This window comes from Protomyctophum parallelum, assembly GCF_964188405.1.
Source record: "Protomyctophum parallelum genome assembly, chromosome: 3".
Classification (NCBI taxonomy): Eukaryota; Metazoa; Chordata; class Actinopteri; order Myctophiformes; family Myctophidae; genus Protomyctophum; species Protomyctophum parallelum.
In genome coordinates this window covers 40912994-40932184 of record NC_139698.1, presented here as the reverse complement: position 1 = coordinate 40932184, position 19191 = coordinate 40912994, and the positions used below count along the sequence as shown (strand labels likewise).

General features: G+C 42.3%; 1 protein-coding gene across 2 annotated transcripts in view; it reads left to right on the top strand.

Annotated features, from left to right (window-relative positions):
* col6a4a (collagen, type VI, alpha 4a) overlaps positions 1–19191 on the top strand; it is a 61356-nt gene that overhangs the window by 18831 nt on the left and 23334 nt on the right. For both annotated transcript variants that reach the window (XM_083761343.1, XM_083761342.1), the window contains 17 exons: positions 264–884; positions 1820–2380; positions 2542–3099; positions 4844–5422; positions 5649–6230; positions 6442–6791; positions 9011–9089; positions 9823–9968; positions 10401–10493; positions 11638–11691; positions 11830–11901; positions 12197–12223; positions 12434–12478; positions 14229–14282; positions 15615–15677; positions 18432–18497; positions 18855–18908. In XM_083761343.1, the coding sequence (XP_083617469.1) occupies positions 264–884; positions 1820–2380; positions 2542–3099; positions 4844–5422; positions 5649–6230; positions 6442–6791; positions 9011–9089; positions 9823–9968; positions 10401–10493; positions 11638–11691; positions 11830–11901; positions 12197–12223; positions 12434–12478; positions 14229–14282; positions 15615–15677; positions 18432–18497; positions 18855–18908 (4004 nt within the window). The remainder of the gene's footprint in view (positions 1–263; positions 885–1819; positions 2381–2541; positions 3100–4843; positions 5423–5648; positions 6231–6441; positions 6792–9010; positions 9090–9822; positions 9969–10400; positions 10494–11637; positions 11692–11829; positions 11902–12196; positions 12224–12433; positions 12479–14228; positions 14283–15614; positions 15678–18431; positions 18498–18854; positions 18909–19191) is intronic.

The window sequence follows — 19191 nt, the reverse complement described above, 5'->3', positions numbered from 1 at the left end:
AAAATATGCTTAATCTATAAATATTTCCCCCATCATACCCTAGTTAGGAGAATTCATTATTCATTTACTCTCCATAAACTATAAACAAAAACAACCTGTGTTACACATTTCACCCTAATTAAATGATTACACATCCTTCCTACCGCCTCCTTAAGGCAGAAAATATTGCATGAATTACTTTGAGTTTAGAGGTCTGGCGCAAAGCAATATGAATAGAATTACCCTAAAAAAAATTATATAATTTTTCTTTTTTTTTCTACCAGATTGCAACAAAGCCAAACTGGCAGATGTGGTGTTCATCGTTGATGAGTCAGGCAGCATTGGAACTGCCAACTTCCAGCTGATACGCACGTTTCTGCACAACATTGTGAATGGCCTAGATGTTGGCAGGAAAAGGGTGCGAGTTGGCATCGTCTCGTACAGTGACAAGCCCACGGGACAAGTCTACCTTGACTCTTTTGATGACAAGAGTGAGATTCTTGACTTCATCAAGATCCTACCTTACCGTGGAGGCGGTACCCGTACCGGTGCTGCCCTGAAGTTTGCTAAGGAAAACGTCTTCGTCACAACGCGAGGCAGCAGGAAAAGCCTGGGTGTTCAGCAGGTGGCTGTAATTATCACAGACGGTGAATCCCAAGACAATGTGACAACAGCGGCAAAAGATCTCCGTAGATCTGGTGTCACCGTGTACTGTCTGGGGATCCAAAATGCTAATATGAATGAACTAGTGGAGATGGCCACTTATCCTCCAAGGAGGTATGTGTTTATAGTGGACAGTTTTACCAAACTGAAGCCCATGGTGCAGAGTATGCAAAAGATCCTGTGCAATGACATCTTTGACAACGCCATCACGATCAATACACGAAAAAAGGCCATCAAAGAAGGTTTGAGACAGCTGTTTTATGTGTTTAAATGTTCAGATTTCAACAAAAGTCAGCATGTCTTGTGTATTAAAGCAGTGGTTCTCAACCTTTTCAGGCCGTGACCCCACAGAATGATCATATTTGAATTTGGGACCCCCCACACACCCTGATCGGGATTGGAATGTAGGAGTTGAGGCATAACATTTTGATGGACTCGGTTCTACAGATAAAAATTGTGAAAATAGCCGATCAACAAGCTTACAATGCCTCGTAGATCATCAATTTTTTAATGTAACTTTCTTATATTATTTGACAATTTGGCCAATGTTTGAGCAGTTTTTATAGTATAGTTTGATGATTACTTTTGATGCAGTAATGGTATTAAAAAAGTTAAAAGTCCTTAAATTGTTACTTTACTGTCATCTGGGGGACCCCCAAAACAAACATGTGAGGGTCCCGACCCACAGGTTCAGAACCACTGTATTAAAGGACCACTTTGAACCATTTTCAATATAATTGGTCATATAATTGGTCCTCACTAATGGTCATTATAAGATGACACCATTTCTCTCTACTCAACTCTGTTTGTCAGAGGACTGTTCAGAGGACTGTGGGCAGTTCAGAAACCTGCCTACCAGTGACATCGGTAGGCAGGGTGGGTCATGTGTTTTATAATGCAAGATTGCTGCAACTTTCCAGGGAGAGAGAAAGGCTGTAGTTTTTATTAGCTTAGAATCCCCATCAACAATGTCATTGGTAGGTAGGTTTCTGAACTGTCCACACAGCCCACCAATTAGACGCAGAGTGAGTCAACTGAAATTGTGCCATTTATAATGAGCATATGAAGATCAGGTGGAACTCCTGGTGGAAGTTTAGTAAATTGACATAGTGATGCTCAGAATAGAATGTACTGTATATAAATGAATCCTAAAGTGACATTGTTGTTCTCCTCGTAGGCTGTGTGAAAACTGAAGAAGCGGACATTTTCTTTCTTATTGACCACTCTGGAAGCATCTATCCAGCTGACTTCGAAGACATGAAGAAGTTCATCATGGAGTTTGTCCATACATTGCGTATCGGGCCACAATTTGTCCGTGTGGGTGTCGCCAAGTATGCAGATACACCAAACTTAGAATTTGACCTGACAGCTTACACAGACGTCCAATCACTGGAAAAGGGTATTGAGAATATCAGGCAAATAGGCGGTGGCACTCAGACAGGAGCTGCGCTGTCATTTATGACGGAGCATTTTGACAGAGCAGCGGTCACCCGTGGTCATCAAGTCGCAGAGTACCTCATTGTCATCACGGATGGAAAGTCTACAGACGAGGTCAAACTTCCTGCAGAGAAACTAAGAGCCCAAGACATCATCATATATGCCATTGGTGTGAAAAGTGCAGACAAGGCAGAGCTGCAAGAGATTGCTGGCAGCCCACAGAAGATGTTCATGGTTAATAATTTTGATGCCCTGAGGCCAATCAAGGATGACATCATGACAGATATCTGTGCCCAAGATGGTAAAATAAGCTGGATTGCTTGTTTGTTTGTTTGTTTTTTACAGATGGCTTTGATGTTCCAGGTTTAGTATAGATAATGTATTAGCTATGGTAGGAGTCAAAGCATATCTCCTCGTAATGCAATAGGGTAAAGGTAACAATTGCTATTTCTCTCTTCACAGCCTGCAAAGACAAACCAGGCGACCTCCTTTTCTTGATTGACAGCTCAGGTAGCATCAATCCAGAGGACTTTCAGAAGATGAAGGACTTCATGAAATCACTTGTCAGCAAGTCTCTTGTTGCTCAGGACGAAGTGCATGTCGGCGTCATGCAGTACAGCACCATTCAGACACTTGAATTCCCTCTCAACCGTTTCTTTGACAAATCTGCAATGTCGCTGGCAATAGAAGCTATGCAACAGATCGGTGGAGGCACACTTACTGGCGAAGCTATTTCTGCTGTTTCTCTGTACTTTGATGAACTCAATGGAGGTCGTCCGAAACTGGGACAGAGACTTATAGTTATCACGGACGGAGAGTCCCAAGATGAGGTCAAGGGCCCTGCTGAAGCCCTGAGGGCCAAGGGGGTGTTAGTCTATGCAATTGGAGTGGTCAATGCCAACTCCACCCAGCTGCAGGAGATCAGTGGCACCCAGGAGAGGGTGTATTCTCAGAGGGACTTTGATGGATTGAAGGACCTGGAGAGTCAATTAGCGTTGGAGATTTGTAAAGAAGAAGGAGGTGAGAGGATCGTGATTCATGTATAACTGCTTTGGGACTGTAGTTAAACACCAAAAGGCAGTCCGACTTATGTGCTTTTTTTTTGGAAGAGAACATTATTTTACAAAGATTTTTCATAATTTCTATCAATAGCACCAAAACAAATTTACTGATTTAGTGTCTCCACCAGGCCGAAGGCATGGGGAGAGAGTATGTTTTGGACTCCGTCCGTGTGTGCGTGTGTCCGTCCGTCCTTCCGTCTGTCCGTTACCAGCTAATCTCCGGCACCATTGGCCCGATCCATGCCAAACTTTGCACACACACTCCCTGCCCCCTGGATGCCAACGACGAACCTCTGCCCCAAATATTCCTCAACGGCCTGTTATAGCGCCACCATGAGGCCGGTTTAGGCAAATCACATTTCTGTAGATTACTCGTACACATTTTATCCATACATCACACAATTCGGTATACACTATCTCCATAGTCATGTGATCAACACGGATCTGCACCATTTCCCATCTTCCATCCTGATTGGCTAAGATTGGCTTCCAAAGCTCACATGATTGGTTCGCTTTGAACAAAATGTCACAAGTCACAAACAGTGTGCAATTTCCGTGAAATTATACACGCACATTTCCACTAGGCCGAGGACGACATGCCACTCATTTTTTTCCAAATCACGGTGGCGCTATAACAGGGCAATTCCTGTTTTTACCAATAACTGCATCGATCTGTATACAACTTATGTACCGGTATGCGCACTCCCTAGAGGCCATGGAAAAACATTTTCCCTGCATCTCTCCACATCTGCCGGTTATAGCGCCACCATGAGGCCGATTTCTGCAAAACACATTGTTTATGTTAGTCGCACAGATTTCATCCAAATCTCACGCAAATCAGTACACATGATCTCTGTAGTCATGTGATCTAGACGAGTCTGTTGGATTTTTCAGATTCTACACTGATTGCCTTTCAAAGTTTTCAGGAGTGGCCCGTTTTGTACAAAATGCTGCACATGCTCATCCAGAATTATATCATGAGAGATGCTATGAGTGATCTGGCTCTGCATTTCCCCAACAAAATGATGAAAATTGTTGCATAAAAAACAAACAAACAAACAAACAAAAAAACATGTTTATATTACTCCTAAACATTTTGCCAAACATCACACACACTCCTATCCTCCTGGTGGAGACCTGTGCCCAGAGGGGCATTTTTTCCAGTTATCACTAGTCCATACCCGTTTGGGGATATGATATACCCAAAGTATGTGCAGAGTTTCTCCCTACCTCTCACTCTCTCTCACCCCTCTATCCCCTCTCTCTCCCTTTCTCTCTCTCTCACCCCTCTATCCCCTCTCTCTCTCTCCCTTTCTCACTCTCTCTCACCCCTCTATCCCCACTCTCTCCCTTTCTCTCTCTCTCACCCCTCTATCCCCTCTCTCTCTCTCCCTTTCTCTCTCTCTCTCACCCTCTACCCTCTCTCTCCCCCCATCTCTCACCTCTCTCTCCCTCTTTCTCCCCGTCTCTATGCCACTTATATTGGCTCATGTGGCACACCAGTTCAGCCAATCACAGCGCATAATGACACACCTTCCAGACAATCACAGCACGGATGCATTCCGTCCACACATTTCATCCTCAAATTTTTAGGACACAGTTTGGAGGACGCAATCACTAGAATTATTAGTTAGATGACAAAACACATAATTGGCATTGGGATTGAAGTTTTATGTTTTTTCTTTCCAATTTCTTTCAAACAGATTGTAAGAAGACAGAAGTTGCTGACATGATTTTCTTGGTGGATGGATCCACAAGTATCGAACCACCGCAGTTCCAAAGCATGATTAAGTTTATGTCGTCTGTGGTAAATGAAACCACAGTTGGCGAGAAGCTGACACGCTTTGGCGTCATTCTCTTTTCCACCGAAGCCAAAGTGGACTTCACTCTGAATCAGTTTTATTCCAAAAAAGAAGTTCTGAAGGCCATAGCAAGCCTGAAGTCACCATATGGTGATACCTATACAGGCAAAGCTCTGGCATATTCCTTACAATATTTTGATGCAGCAAATGGTGGCAGAGGAGCTTTACACGTGCCCCAGATTCTATTCGTGATCACAGATGGCGACGCTACCGACGCCAATAATTTAGTTGCTCCATCTAATGCACTGCGAGACAATGGCATCAAGGTCTTCAGTATTGGAGTGGCAGAAGCAAACAAGGCTCAGCTCGAGATCATGGCTGATCATGACGCATCCAGGGTTTTCTATGTGAACGATTTTGAAGCTTTAGAGGGTCTATATAAGAATATTTCACATGTCCTCTGCAATAACACTAAGCCAGGTGAGATATCTGTCTATCTATGTATCTGTCTATAAAACATTGCTTTCCCCCACAACATTTTTTTTACATGTGTAAAACCTTATGTAGAAATATTTCTTAAATCAAATGTTCGTCACATTCTAAATACATTTCAAAATGAATATACAATTATTGCATGATTTTCAAAAGAACCCTGCTCTATCTACTGCCACAGAACATTTATCTTTACCTGTCTTTGTATTGGCAGCCTGTGAGAAACAGAAAGCTGACCTGGTCATGTTGATCGATCAGTCTGGCAGTATTGACCCCACGGATTACAAGACCATGAAGACATTCATGACAGACCTGGTGTCAAGTTTCCAAGTTAGTGAGGAGTTTGTCCAGGTAGGAGTTGCCCAGTTCAGCAGTTCTCCTCAGAAGGAGTTTTACCTCAATGATTTACACAATGAAGCTCAAGTGAAAGAACGCATCCTCGCCATGAGGCAACTCGGAGGAGGAACAAACATCGGACTTGCCCTAGGGTTCATTAAGGATTACTTTCTAGCATCACATGGCAGCCGCAAGTCACAAGGCATTTCCCAGAACCTGGTGCTGATCACGGACGGTGATTCGCAGGATGAGGTGGATGCTGCGGCCGCCATCCTCAGAGCTGAGGGAATAGAGGTGTTTGCCATTGGCATCGGAGATGTGCACGACCTGGAGCTCCTGCAGATCACGGGCAGCCCTGAGAAGTTATTCACAGTGAAGACCTTTGACGACTTGGCAAAAATCAAGCAGAAAGTGGTTGATACCATCTGCCAATCCAGTCCATTCATCCCAGACAGACCTGGTAAATTGGTCCATGGACCTGGTACCTTATTTAGTCTCATTCTCTATTCTTTCTTTCTTTCTTTCTTTCTTTCTTTCTTTCTTTCTTTCTTTCTTTCTTTCTTTCTTTCTTTCTTTCTTTCTTTCTTTCTTTCACTGTTTCTGTCTATCTATCTCTTTCAGAAGCATTGACTGAGTGACAGTAAGCAAATGGTTTGTCTTTTCTCCCATAGCCTGCAGCATAGATATCGCCTTTGGATTCGACATTTCAGACAGGCCCACAACCCAGCCTCTGGTCAGCGGTCACCCCAAGCTCCAAACATTCCTGCCAGAGATCGCCCACTATGTGTCCACACTGCAGGGCCTGTGCTGTATTGGACCCTCACCCGTCACTGCCAACATTGCATACAGCGTTTGGGGCCGTAATGGACAGGCACTGCACAACTTCCACTTCGAAGGTTACAGCGATGAGGTGGTGAAGAAAGTCATGGCCTGGCAGATGTCTGAGGCCACCTACTTCAACACTGATCTGTTGCACTCTTTCAGAGACAAGTTTAGGACAGAGTCTAATGCTGGTGTGAAGGTGAGTTGGAAGGATGCTGAAAGAAATCTTGCACACATTATACCACCACTGTCGATGCACTGGCCTATCAACCTTTCTTTGGTAGTTAAGTAAATGTCCAGAATGTTGGTTGAGTCCTGAAACACTTTGCGCTCCATCTTATGCCATGCTTTATCCTCAAGTAATAAACATTTTCCGTGAATTACGCATTTAGGAGCTTCCACTATATGCGTAAATGTTATCTTGCGGCCACACAACCCACTATTCATTTTGCCGACTCCTATATTTGCGGGTGGAGGTGTGTCTGTAGCCGTGTTGATGCGCTTTCCCTATAATATTTGCTATCTTATGCAGACAGGTTTAGGACAATGGAAAGTGCCTCTTCAAACCACCCATAATGCGAATTCTGTTTGATAAAAGAATGCGCTCCTGACTCTTGAGACGGTGAGACCTGAGTTGGAGCTGCCTCGGTTTGAGTCATGTTGCACAACATTCACAGCTCAGAGGTCTCGTTCTGTCTTAATTCTCCACAAATCTCTGTGATTGGAATTTTACTATAATCAGCAGTGTCAATTCCTTGTGCTTATTGTGTTTAATTGTCTAGTCAAAGAAGTTATTAGATTTGTATGAGTGAGGCTGTGTTGGAGCTACTGGACACAAAACAACCCGGCCTCTGTATCAAATATAAATAGGCTATATTTCAAGGCAGCAACGTGTCACTCTTCCATGGCCATGGGCCATAGTGTAAATCACTGGGCATAATGTTAAATGGATAATGGATAAAGGCAATGACAGGTGGCACAGTGATTGGTTTAATCATCATAACGCCCAAACCACACCTATGCATAATGTAAGTGGTAATGGAGGTGTTTTAGGGACATAGGGCTCCATTTTCGTTCGATCTTTCTAAATACAATTTTGGTATTTAGCAGTGGGGAAGGGGTGTTCCCCCACTAAAGTTGGTATCTTGGTTACCTGTCTAAATCCCTAAAACACCTCAGTTACCCGTTATATTATGCTTATGCATAGGTGTGGTTTGGGAGTTACAATAGTTGAACCAATCACCAGTCCATGTGCCATTGCCTTTAAGAGATCCCATATCCGTTGCCCGTTATGCTATATTGCTCCATAGCCTTACGGTCTATAGCCCATGGAAGAGTGATGTGCTGCTGCCTTGAAGTCTCACTTGTGATGCACCCTGCTCCCCCCTGAACCCCCCCCCCCCCCCCCCGCACGCACACGCAGCACAATTCCTGGCACAAATAACTTGACTATACAATTATATAAACACAATGGACACAAGGAAGTGGCATAGCACTCACTTCTGCTGATTATAGGAAAATTACAAAGAGATGCAAAAGGAGCATAAGGAGAGATGAGGCAGCCTGACTAGTCTGTGCCTGGACATCTCCATTGAGGTGCACGCCGCTCTACCAAAATAATTTGGCATTACGGGTGGTTTTAACGCTGGACCAAAATACTGTTAAGGGACATAGCAAGCTCCTATACTCGTAATTTTCGGGCCACTGCTGCATTGCGGGCCGCATCGCGGGAAACAGCGGCGACAACATTGGAGCCCTTAGGCTGTGGCACAAGATAACAAATTTTTTTTTTTTTTTTTTTTTTTAAGATATTTTTTTGCGGCATACGCCTTTATTGATTTTTTAAGGGATAGAAAGTAGGCTGACAGGAAACGGGAGAGAGATGGGGGGATGACATGCGGTAAAGGCCGTGTCGGGTCCGGGAGTCGAACCCGCGGCACACCGCGACTGGATCACCAGTCCGGTGCCCAGACCGTTACACTACGGCCTGGGCCGATAACAAACTTTACGGGGCCACACCTCTCACACAATATTAAATCCCCAAATTAAGGAAAAAGGGCCCCTGCCGCAAGATGGAGCCCATAGTGTGTACAGTAATTTAGAAAGAATAGAATAGAATAATTATTTAGAAATTGTTTTAAAATGCCTTTTTTAAAGATATTTTTGGGGCTTTTTTGCCTTTATTGATAGATCACAGTAGGTAGACAGGAAACTGGGAGAGAGATGGGGGGAAGACACACAGCAAAGTTTGTTGGGATCGGGCCGTGAGACACTGTCATGCTGGATTACCAGCCCAAGGTGCCTGGACCGCTAAACCGGCCCTGGCTATTATTTATAAATGGTGACAGACCTGTTAGTATAAGTATTGTCCATCAGGATTAGCACCAATCTAATGTGACTGCTGCTGTTACCCACCAGGTGCTAGTGATCTTCTCAGATGGACTCGATGAAGACGTGCTGAAACTGGAGCGGGAATCAGAACTTCTACGTCAATCTGGTAAAAATGAAGAGAATCTCAATAATAATAATTATTTATGGTGGACCAGATCAAAACATTTTCACGACAGCAGGACCACTTTATGGGACAAAGTGTGTTGGGGTTGGGTGGACAATAATAATCATTTATTGTTCATTTTGATTAAATGCCTTGATTTCAGATTTGATGGTAATATAGCACATGTCATTATTACTGTAAAGGCATGAGTATACTAGCCTTCAGCCTTGCAAAGCCAGCCCACAATCTTCACTTCACTGATTGTGGTTGGGCAAGGCTCAGTAGACATTTGCTTTGATGGGTAGATTGTGGGCATTATCAGTGGGTGTGGACCAAAATAACTACCAGCTATTGTTACATTTAAAATACAAGGAAAATCATTGCTGTTAACTTATCATCTAAACAGCTAGTCCGACTTCCAGCTGCCAGGCTCAATTGATACTTTGAAAAATGTATATCTTCCAAACAAAACAAAATAGAGACATACTGTTCTACCTACATTATATATGTATATACTGGTACACATGGTATAATACATTCAATATTTAGACAGATGTTAGTGTACATATACATACAGTATAATTAAATATTATATTTCCAGTTCATTTCCTCAATAGAAATTCAGTTACTGCATGTGTTGACAATGACATGCATGATGCATGGCATGATGCAACTATACAGTATATCTTCTGTAAGAACAAAGGCATTAATTCAATATCATGTCTTGTTTGCTAAGGTATAAGTGCTCTGCTGATAGTTGCCCTGGAGGGAGCGAGAGATGCCGGCCAACTGCAAATGGTGGAGTTTGGTCGAGGGTTTGGCTACAAAGTTCCTCTCAGCATTGGCATGCATAGTGTGGGCAGCACCATGCTGAAACAAGTTGTAAGTTGTGGCTGTCAGTCTACAGCCATTAATACCTCGACTACTTTAGTCTTCTAATGGGACAAGACTGCCCAATAACACATTTGTATCGTAGTCCTAATTTCTAAAACCTGAAAGTGAAAGCTCAATAATAGGCTTGTTTTTGCAAATGAGTGACATTTCAGCATGTGAAGTATGGCAGGCGTTATTGTCTCTTCAGAAATTGTTTCTTGCCTCAGCTTGTCAGTTTGGAGGAGTGAAAATATGGTCCTGAGGGTAATGTCAAAAGGAAATAATGGTGGGTGATGGTAAATCTGTCTTTCAAAGGAGAACCTTGATGATTGACAGTCCCCCCTCCTAATAATCATTTACCATAATTATCTTTTTGTCAGTCCTCTTTCCTCACACACTCTCCCTCCCATTGAATGTATTGTGTTGTCTATCTATCTCTAGGACGCAGTGGCAGATAGAGACTGCTGTAATGTTATGTGCAAGTGCTCTGGACACGAAGGGATTCGTGGATTTCGGGGCCCCTCAGGGTCAAAGGTGACTGTAACATGCATGACTTTAAACATTTAACGTTTGGTGCAAAAGTGTGTGAAACTATACAACAGAAGAAAAACCTTAAAACATTCCTTTGGTTGTGCTCAGAACACATACTGTAGATATACATTAACGATGAGGAAACTTAATTATTTAAATAAATAACATTCCATTTCATATCCAATTCCATGATTAAAACAGTCATAGTCATAGTCTCTTGAATAGTTTTAGTTTTAGTCACCTGGAATATTTTTGGTGTTAGTCTAGTTTTAATCGACAAATTATCATAAGATTACTAAATCTACAGTTGATTTGGTCGACTAAAATGTATTTTGGCGGGTCTTGATGCCGTTGTAATGACTGATTTTAGACTTGCTGAAAACAGCAGATCTACAAGCATTACGTTTTAGTCATCATAGCTTAGTTTTCATTTAGTTTCTACTTTCTATTTAGTTTTTGTCAGTGAAAAAAGGTATTTGATAGAGGTATTTTTTGTCACAGTAATAGTCGACAAAATCAACACTGTCACTGAAGAGAACTGCTTTTCAATTTAATTGAAATTTAGCAACACAATTGTGAACTTGGGACAAACTGCATTTTCTTTTTTTTTTATATATTTTTTATCCCACGATTTTGTAACCCATTTTTCACCCCTGTGTCAATCATCTAATGTGATCCTGGGCTCTACACACCCTCCACCAACCTAGTCCCCATATATGGGGGACAAGGGGAGAGCAACGGACTTGAACTCATGCTTCCTTCATGCCTGAGTGTCGAAGTTGCTCCTTTACAGTTTACACCTGACAGGGGGGAGTTTCCCTGGTTGGACGTAGCGCGTGGAAGGAACACGTTATTCCAACCAGTTCCTTTCCCCTCCATCAGGCGCCCCGGCTGGCCAGGGGGAGGCAGTTTAGTGACCAGGATTACTGCATGTTTTTTGTGAGGGTACCTACCCTCACAAACTGCATTTTCATGTAGCGCAAAATAGATGACAAGTAGGGGCAAAATGTATGGGAATAAGTGTCTGAACTGTAAAATGCATTTGTGTGCTGACCTTTGACAGATTTGAGTGAATGCTGTAAATGGCGATCGAACGGGACAATAGTGTCTTAATGTAGCTCCTCACCTGTTGTCTTTCTTTGCACAGGGCGTGGTCGGGCCAAAGGGCCATCCTGGCTACCCAGGAGAGGAAGGCATTTCTGTAAGTGTTTGTCCTTTCATTTTCATTTATTTTGTTCATGACAGACCTCTGGCCAAGAAAGCATGCAACATGCATGTAGTGTCATGATGTTTTGTTGGATGCTCACTCACTGTTGAAGCTGTCTGTGTCTACCCCCAGGGTGACAGAGGTCTACCTGGACCACTTGGACCTCAGGGGATACAGGGCTGTGCTGGGTCACGAGGACTGAAGGTACAACAGATAATCACACACACACACACACACACACACACACACCCTCACACACACACACACACACACACACACACACACACACACACACACACACACACACACACACACACACACACACACACACACACACACACACACACACACACACACACACACACACACACACACACACACACACACACACACACACAAATAAATATAATTATTTACATAATGAATTGCTGCTCTTGCACTAGTCACATATGCCGAGCAACCTTTGCTGACCTGCCTTTAATCTGTGTGTATGTTACAGGGATACCGAGGCCACCGGGGAAACAGGGTGAGTGACTGACTCATTTGGAATGCAAATGTATTTATCTAAGGAAGTTATAAGACATACACGTTGTATGCAGTGTGAAATACCTTTAACAAGTCTAAATGATAAGTTTAAAGGTCATGATAGCTGGAAAAAGAAGACGAAAAGAAAATAGGATTTAAATGCGTAACAGTTACAGTTACTTAACATCTTTGAATCATTTTGCCATTGCAGGGTGATGATGGAGAGGATGGGCTTGATGGAGTAAATGGCGAACAGGTAATTATAAGACTATATAATTATTTATTTCTATTACGCTACTTCTTGGAATCTCTGTCTGTCTGTGTTATTATTACAACTGCAGAGGAGGTTGTTGTAACAAGGTTGATGCTACCAGCCACCACTGGCTTGGTACTCCAACGTAGGGACACAGTCAGCTTGATGGTTCAAATCACATTTATTGTAGAGTGGCAAGATGGTACAAACCAAAGCAGATGTAAATGCTGTCATGACCGAGGGTCTACCTCAAGTGAATGTGAGGGCACGTCTCATGGACATGGATATGGCAACGATCAGAATAGAACGACAAAAGGCCATTGTGTTCTCACTTTTACATGGAGACGCAACAGTGATTTAAAAGGCTGTAGTGTGCATGCCAGGTGGCTAGGTGGCGGTGTGACACTCTGCCAGATAGACCAGACATGCGTGAGTAGAAACACTTCCGTTCTACTTCCTATCACAGCTGTTTATTTAATGGTCTCCTACTGTAAGTGGGTATCAGCGTCTGACGGCAAATCTCGTACACGTCCTATGTTTATTCATTTATTGGTGCCATTTTTGTCTTGACACCAATGCAGGATTCTGCAGTTCTGCACAAAATGTAATAGCATACTTGACGTGAGCCGACATGAGCCATGACATCACACGTTTTGCGGATTCCGCTGTGTTGCCCATTTACATGGAGACATGAGGCGGAGCGTTTTCAAAGATTTCCACTCTGGAAGGGGGTTTCACTTTGTTGCGTTCTCTAGAGACCGTTGTCGTTTAAACGCGGTAGCCTGTTGTGTATCGATTAGATCAATGCACAACAGGTGAGCGAGCAGTCACACCCAGCTCAAAGCCCATTTACAGTAGTTTGGCCAGGAGTAACTGCCTAAAACAGCCGTCACCCACACCACGGTGCATGTGATTGGTCCAGTCCTACAGTCATGAATCCGACAACCCAAAAGCCAACCCTAAATCTAACCTCACAGGAAGCCACGGGTTAGTTGTAACCTGCCACGCATGTCGGGAGCCACGGGTTAGTTTTAACCCGCACAGGTTGGTTTTAACCAGCCACTGGATAGTTTTAACCTGCTGCACATGTCGGGAGCGACGGAGTTGTCGGACTAATGCCTGTCGGACTGTTAGTATGTGGAACAAACGTATGCAACCCCTCACCACAATTATGATTTTGCCAGAGTCTGTATGTCTGTGAACAACATATGTCCCAAAGTAGTAGCCAGATTGCCATGAAAATTCGTTCAGAATTAACAAATGGGACCATTAATTTAATGGTTCCATTTGCAAGGGTCCATTTAGTTTCTAACTATCCATCATTTAGCTGGGGACCCCCTGGACCTCCATCAAACACTACATTTAGAAATAAACAGATATTTTTAATACATTGAGACCAAGAGGAAATAAATAACCTTTCTCTAAAGGAGTAAACTGGGGAGATTTTAAATCCTTGAGGTTGACACCCTACTACTGACTGCATTACTTTTCTTTATTTCCTCAGGCTCTGTATAAAAAGAAATTGTAACAATTTCAATAATAAAATACAGCATACAGCCTTGTATATTCTGTGTATTCTGTCTGTAGTCATCACCACATCAACTAATTGCTGCTCAATGTCTTGGCTTGTTATAGGGCAGCAATTTGAAAACTTTTATTTATTTGTGTTGTCATGGAAGTGACTGGGCGTGTTGAGGAAGTTTGTTTATTTTTGTCTATGTATCCTAATTAAGTTGTTATTGTCTGTTTGCAGGGCCTAACAGGAATTGGTGGGAGCTCAGGAGAGAGAGGAAATCCAGGAAACCCAGTAAAAATATACATTTATTTATTCATTCATGTTCATATCAGTCTCTCAAGCCAGACTACTATTCCACAAACTCCGAATGAGAGTCTGTAACTATATGCCTCCTGAATGTCGATAACGGAAGCTCTCATCAGTTTGTCGTTTTCCGTTCACTATAGGCTATAGGGTTCAACTAATTTGATTTACATTAGGACCCTACTACAAAGACCGAATGGAGTGTGTGTGTGTGTGTGTGTGTGTGTGTGTGTGTGTGTGTGTGTGTGTGTGTGTGTGTGTGTGTGTGTGTGTGTGTGTGTGTGTGTGTGTGTGTGTGTGTGTGTGTGTGTGTGTGTGTGTGTGTGTGTGTGTGTGTGTGTGTGTGTGTGTGTGTGTGTGTGTGTGTGTGTGTGTGTGTGTGTGCTCTTTTTACCTATAACTGCAACGATCTGTGTAAAACTTTGTATACGCACTCCATAGAAGCCAGGGAAAAAGCTATGCATACGTGCATTTTTCACATCTGAGCTTCATAGCGCCACCAGGAGGTGAACTTATGTAAAACACATTTTTGGGTATTACTCCTTCAGATTTGATCAAAACTAGACCGGTGCCGGCTGTAGAGCATTTTTACCTATAACTGCACCGATCTGTGTAACACAATCCCTAGAGGCCAAGGAAAAATAACTGGCTTGCATTTTCCATTCTGCCTTTTAGAGCGCCACCAGGAGGCCAACTTTTGTGATCTTTTTCTTTGTGATCCTATCATAATAAATCCTCTACAACACACTAAAAGTTCCAGCTACTGTTAAGTCTTTGCTATTTGGCTAATACTGCACGACCACAACAAAGTTCCTGACCTGGTGGAGACCTGTGCTCCGCTTTTTCTAATTTCCAGTGTTTTCATTGCAAATGACGGAAGCATTGGAAAATTGTGTGTGCCGACAGTCTGGCTCGAGAGACTATATTCATACTGGCACTCACTTTCTTTCTTTCTCTCTTTCTCTTTCTCTTTCTCTTTCTCTTTCTCTTTCTCTCTCTCTCTCTCTCTCTCTCTCTCGAACTAAAGACGAGCACCACTCAACAGTGACTTCTTTTACATATATTCAACCCAAACAAAACAATTCTCAATGTTATGGACCATATTATATTTATTATGTTATATATTATATTTATGTTTTATGTACTGTATATGGTGTAGGGCCACTTTAAAATGTTCCATCATGAACTCCTTCCGATCACAAATTCCTTTCTATCACAACATGAACTCCTTTCTAACACTGTTGGCCCTTAACCACTTATTTATGGTTTGATTCATTATTTTTCAGTGGCAATTAAGTTTGATTTGTTTCACTTCCCCAGGGCATCCCAGGTATCAGCGGAGAGCCGGGGGTACCAGGTCAAAAAGGACTGAGAGGAGACCCGGTGAGTTAAAATAAAAAGAAAATAAATCACTTTGTCTGTCTCACTGTCCCAATTCTTAGTGTATATAGCCTGCCCTACATGGCCAAAAAGGTTTGGGAACCGCTGGCCTACAGCACAAAAAATGTCGCCTCTGTGCCCAAGCCCAGGATGATGAAAATGAATGAATGCTAAATAAATATGTCACGCAGTCGCATACCATAATACTACAGCGTCATACTCACAAAAGCACAATTTGCGCAACAACAACGTTCAACTGCCTGCTCGGCTCATTTAGCCAGCCAGGCACCACCGAATAGTGTAACTCTTTCTTTAATCTATTACAACCACATACGCGTTGTCCAAAGACGGTAGAGTCTCTTCCATCAAAATGTTCCATGTTCATCAACATAAAGGCCTCAAGGTGTTCCTGTGATGTTTTGCTACTTTCTATGTGGAGGAGCTTCGTTCACAAGCAACTTCAGTCACAAACAGTAACTTGTGAGAAGTTTATATCGTAACATCATCCACGACCTCAGCCCCAACATTATTATTATTGTTGTTATTATCATCTCAGTCTGACATTTTCCTGACTCAGTGATGCGGCGCTGGGTTTCACAGAGACACCTCACACCACCACCGCAACCTCAGCAGCGGTGCAGTCAACCTGCTGCTGCTCGCCTTCCTCCTCTCTGACCGACAACACTGGCTCTTTTCAGCAGCCTGCTGCTGCTGGCCCGCAATTCAAACATTGCGGTTTATAGCTTGAAACATTTTTAGCTTTTTCTACTGGAAATGTTATGAACGCAGAATCAATCTGTCCCGCGCTGTTTTGAAGTGGCTACACGTCAGACGGGGCAAACTACATCAGCGGCCGGGGGAGGGACCTTTGCTGGTAGAACAGATCTACAAGCTAACAACGTGTCACCAAACACTATGAAAAACAAAATATTCAAAACATTTTTTAAATACAAAATTCAACAAAATAAAGTTGTACAACCTCCCCCAAGCCAAAATAACACACACACACAAACATATCCCCCCCTCAGGCTCAAAAAATAGTTGAATGACCCCCCCTTTTTTGCACCATACCAACCTTTGATAAATAACGATCAGTCGCTTAGAGATTGTAAAACATTTACATCATTTTTTTCATTTGCTGAAAGTGGGGAAGGGGCATTCGGGAAAATGGCTGAATATGTCTTTTTTATATATAACATTGTTACGCCGATTTCTTTATTATTTAGTAAAGTCCTACTAGAGCTAGGGAATTTACATTCTGGCAACAAAATATCACAGGCTCTATTGAATGTGAAGGGAGAGGTACTAGGGGGATGCCATACTGTGTCGTAGGCTCAATCGTCAGTTTGTAAAACATGAACCTTGGTTGAAAAAAACTAAAATAAAGTTGTCCTTTAAAGCGCAAATAACATGCATTTTAAAACTGCTTTTAATATTTAATAATCATATGGTCTATGTCCCTCAAAGTTATTTCTAATGGTTTGAGCCTCAATCACCACTCTGATATAACCAGGCCTTGTCATTTATTTCTGGACTTTGACAGCAGTTTTAGCTGCAGTACCACAATGTCCTGAGGTGGTGAGGGTGCTGATATGCAGATAATTTAATATTTGAGTCATTATAATACTGATGCTAGATAAAACCAGGCTTGTTTCCATTCCATGCCAGCTTGGAAAATCAACAATGGTGGACATTGTAAACAAAGTGGAAATCATACAAAGTAGGGTGACATTGATGACATCACAATGAGGCCAAAATCAGCCGAGCTGTTCCTGAGAGCAATTTCCATTAAAACACCCATATGACATGAAGGCCTGATTGTTCAAAATTGGTTATTTGTGGGGATAGAAAATACACATGGGAGCCCCAAAAACACAAAAGAAATAGAAAAAGTTGAATTTTATGTTATAGGTCCTTTAGAATCTATGGACTATGGGACATAAATTTAAAGGGATAAATCATCTGAAAGACAATTTTAGAGGTTTATATAAGTACATTTTATGTTCTGAAAACGGGAAATACTCATGTTAAGTAAAGTACCTCAAAATTGTACTTAAATAAGTAAATGTACTTAGTTACTTCACCACTCCACCACTGCTCTCCTGTCACTTGAGACAGCATGTGACCCCATGCCCTCCTCTATGCTTGTGGTTAGCCATGTGGTTACATGATATCTTTGGTATGCTGACAGAAATACTTCATTTCCCCTTCTAAGCTGCTTCTCTCTTTACAAAGCAGAAGAACTATGTGCTTCACTCACACATGACATGTATGGCAGGAGTGTTAATATTACATTATCCGTGTCATAGTTCCTAAGTCTGCTGGGACTCAAGTTATTTTTTGTATTCTTTCATGATTTCAGGTATTGACAATACCTGAAAATACCTGAAAAGAAAACGCATAAAAGGCACGCACGCACGCACACACACACACACACACACACACACACACACACACACACACACACACACACACACACACACACACACACACACACACACACACACACACACACACACACACTGTTACTCTAGACTAAACTGTTGACTGATCTGATTGGTTTTGATTGGAGGATGATTGGGTGACAGGTCATTTGTATTTACAAAATGTCACACAGCTGGAACGCATCTGTAACCCACCAGCTAGCATACGTAGCAGAGACTTCAATTTGCATGCCTTTACTGGGCCATGGCACCATGGTCTTTTCACCTCAATGAAAATCTTCAAAGTAAGAATCTGTGTTGTGTCATCCAATAGGGTGAACCGGGTGTGGACAACACTGTGCCGGGACCCAAAGGAGATGTCGGGAACCCAGGCTTACCAGTAGGTGACATCATGGCTGACAATTGATAGGATAAAGCAGAACCCAGATGCCTTTAAAATTTGTACTTAAATTATTACATACTACTAACAAATGACGAATGACGAATGACGAATGATGAATTTAGCTACATAGAAATGTCTATTTGTATGTCTCTAAATGTTTGTATGTCTTTAAATGTTTTGATGAATTGAACAATGTGGACCCTGTTGTAAACAAGTGTAATGCTTAATTGGGTCGTCCACTCACAGTTGACAGTCTTTGTATTGAGTTTGTGCTTAAAATGTACTGTAAATTCTACAAACTGTTAATAAATATTTCAATCAATCAATCAAAAACCCATATTTGTCCTGCTCCAGGGAGATGCAGGAGGCGATGGCGTAGCAGGGGAGAGTGGAGTTAATGGAGGCCCGGTGAGAATTTAAAGCTCTACATTTTATACTCTAAAACCCCAAAGTTATTCTCAAATTGTTCAATTTCAAGGATCCCCATGAATCGGAGAGTTACGGACCCGTAAGGGTCCATTTGGAATGCCTTCAAGGAACCCTGAAGGCTTTGAGAACCACTAGCCTACAAAGTGTTAACAGTGCTAGCATTTATGGGAACATCTGCTAGCGAGAATAACTTCATATTCTTATAGAAAAGGAACATAAATAAGTGGAGATTCAATTTCCTGTTTTTCTTTTTTCTATTTAA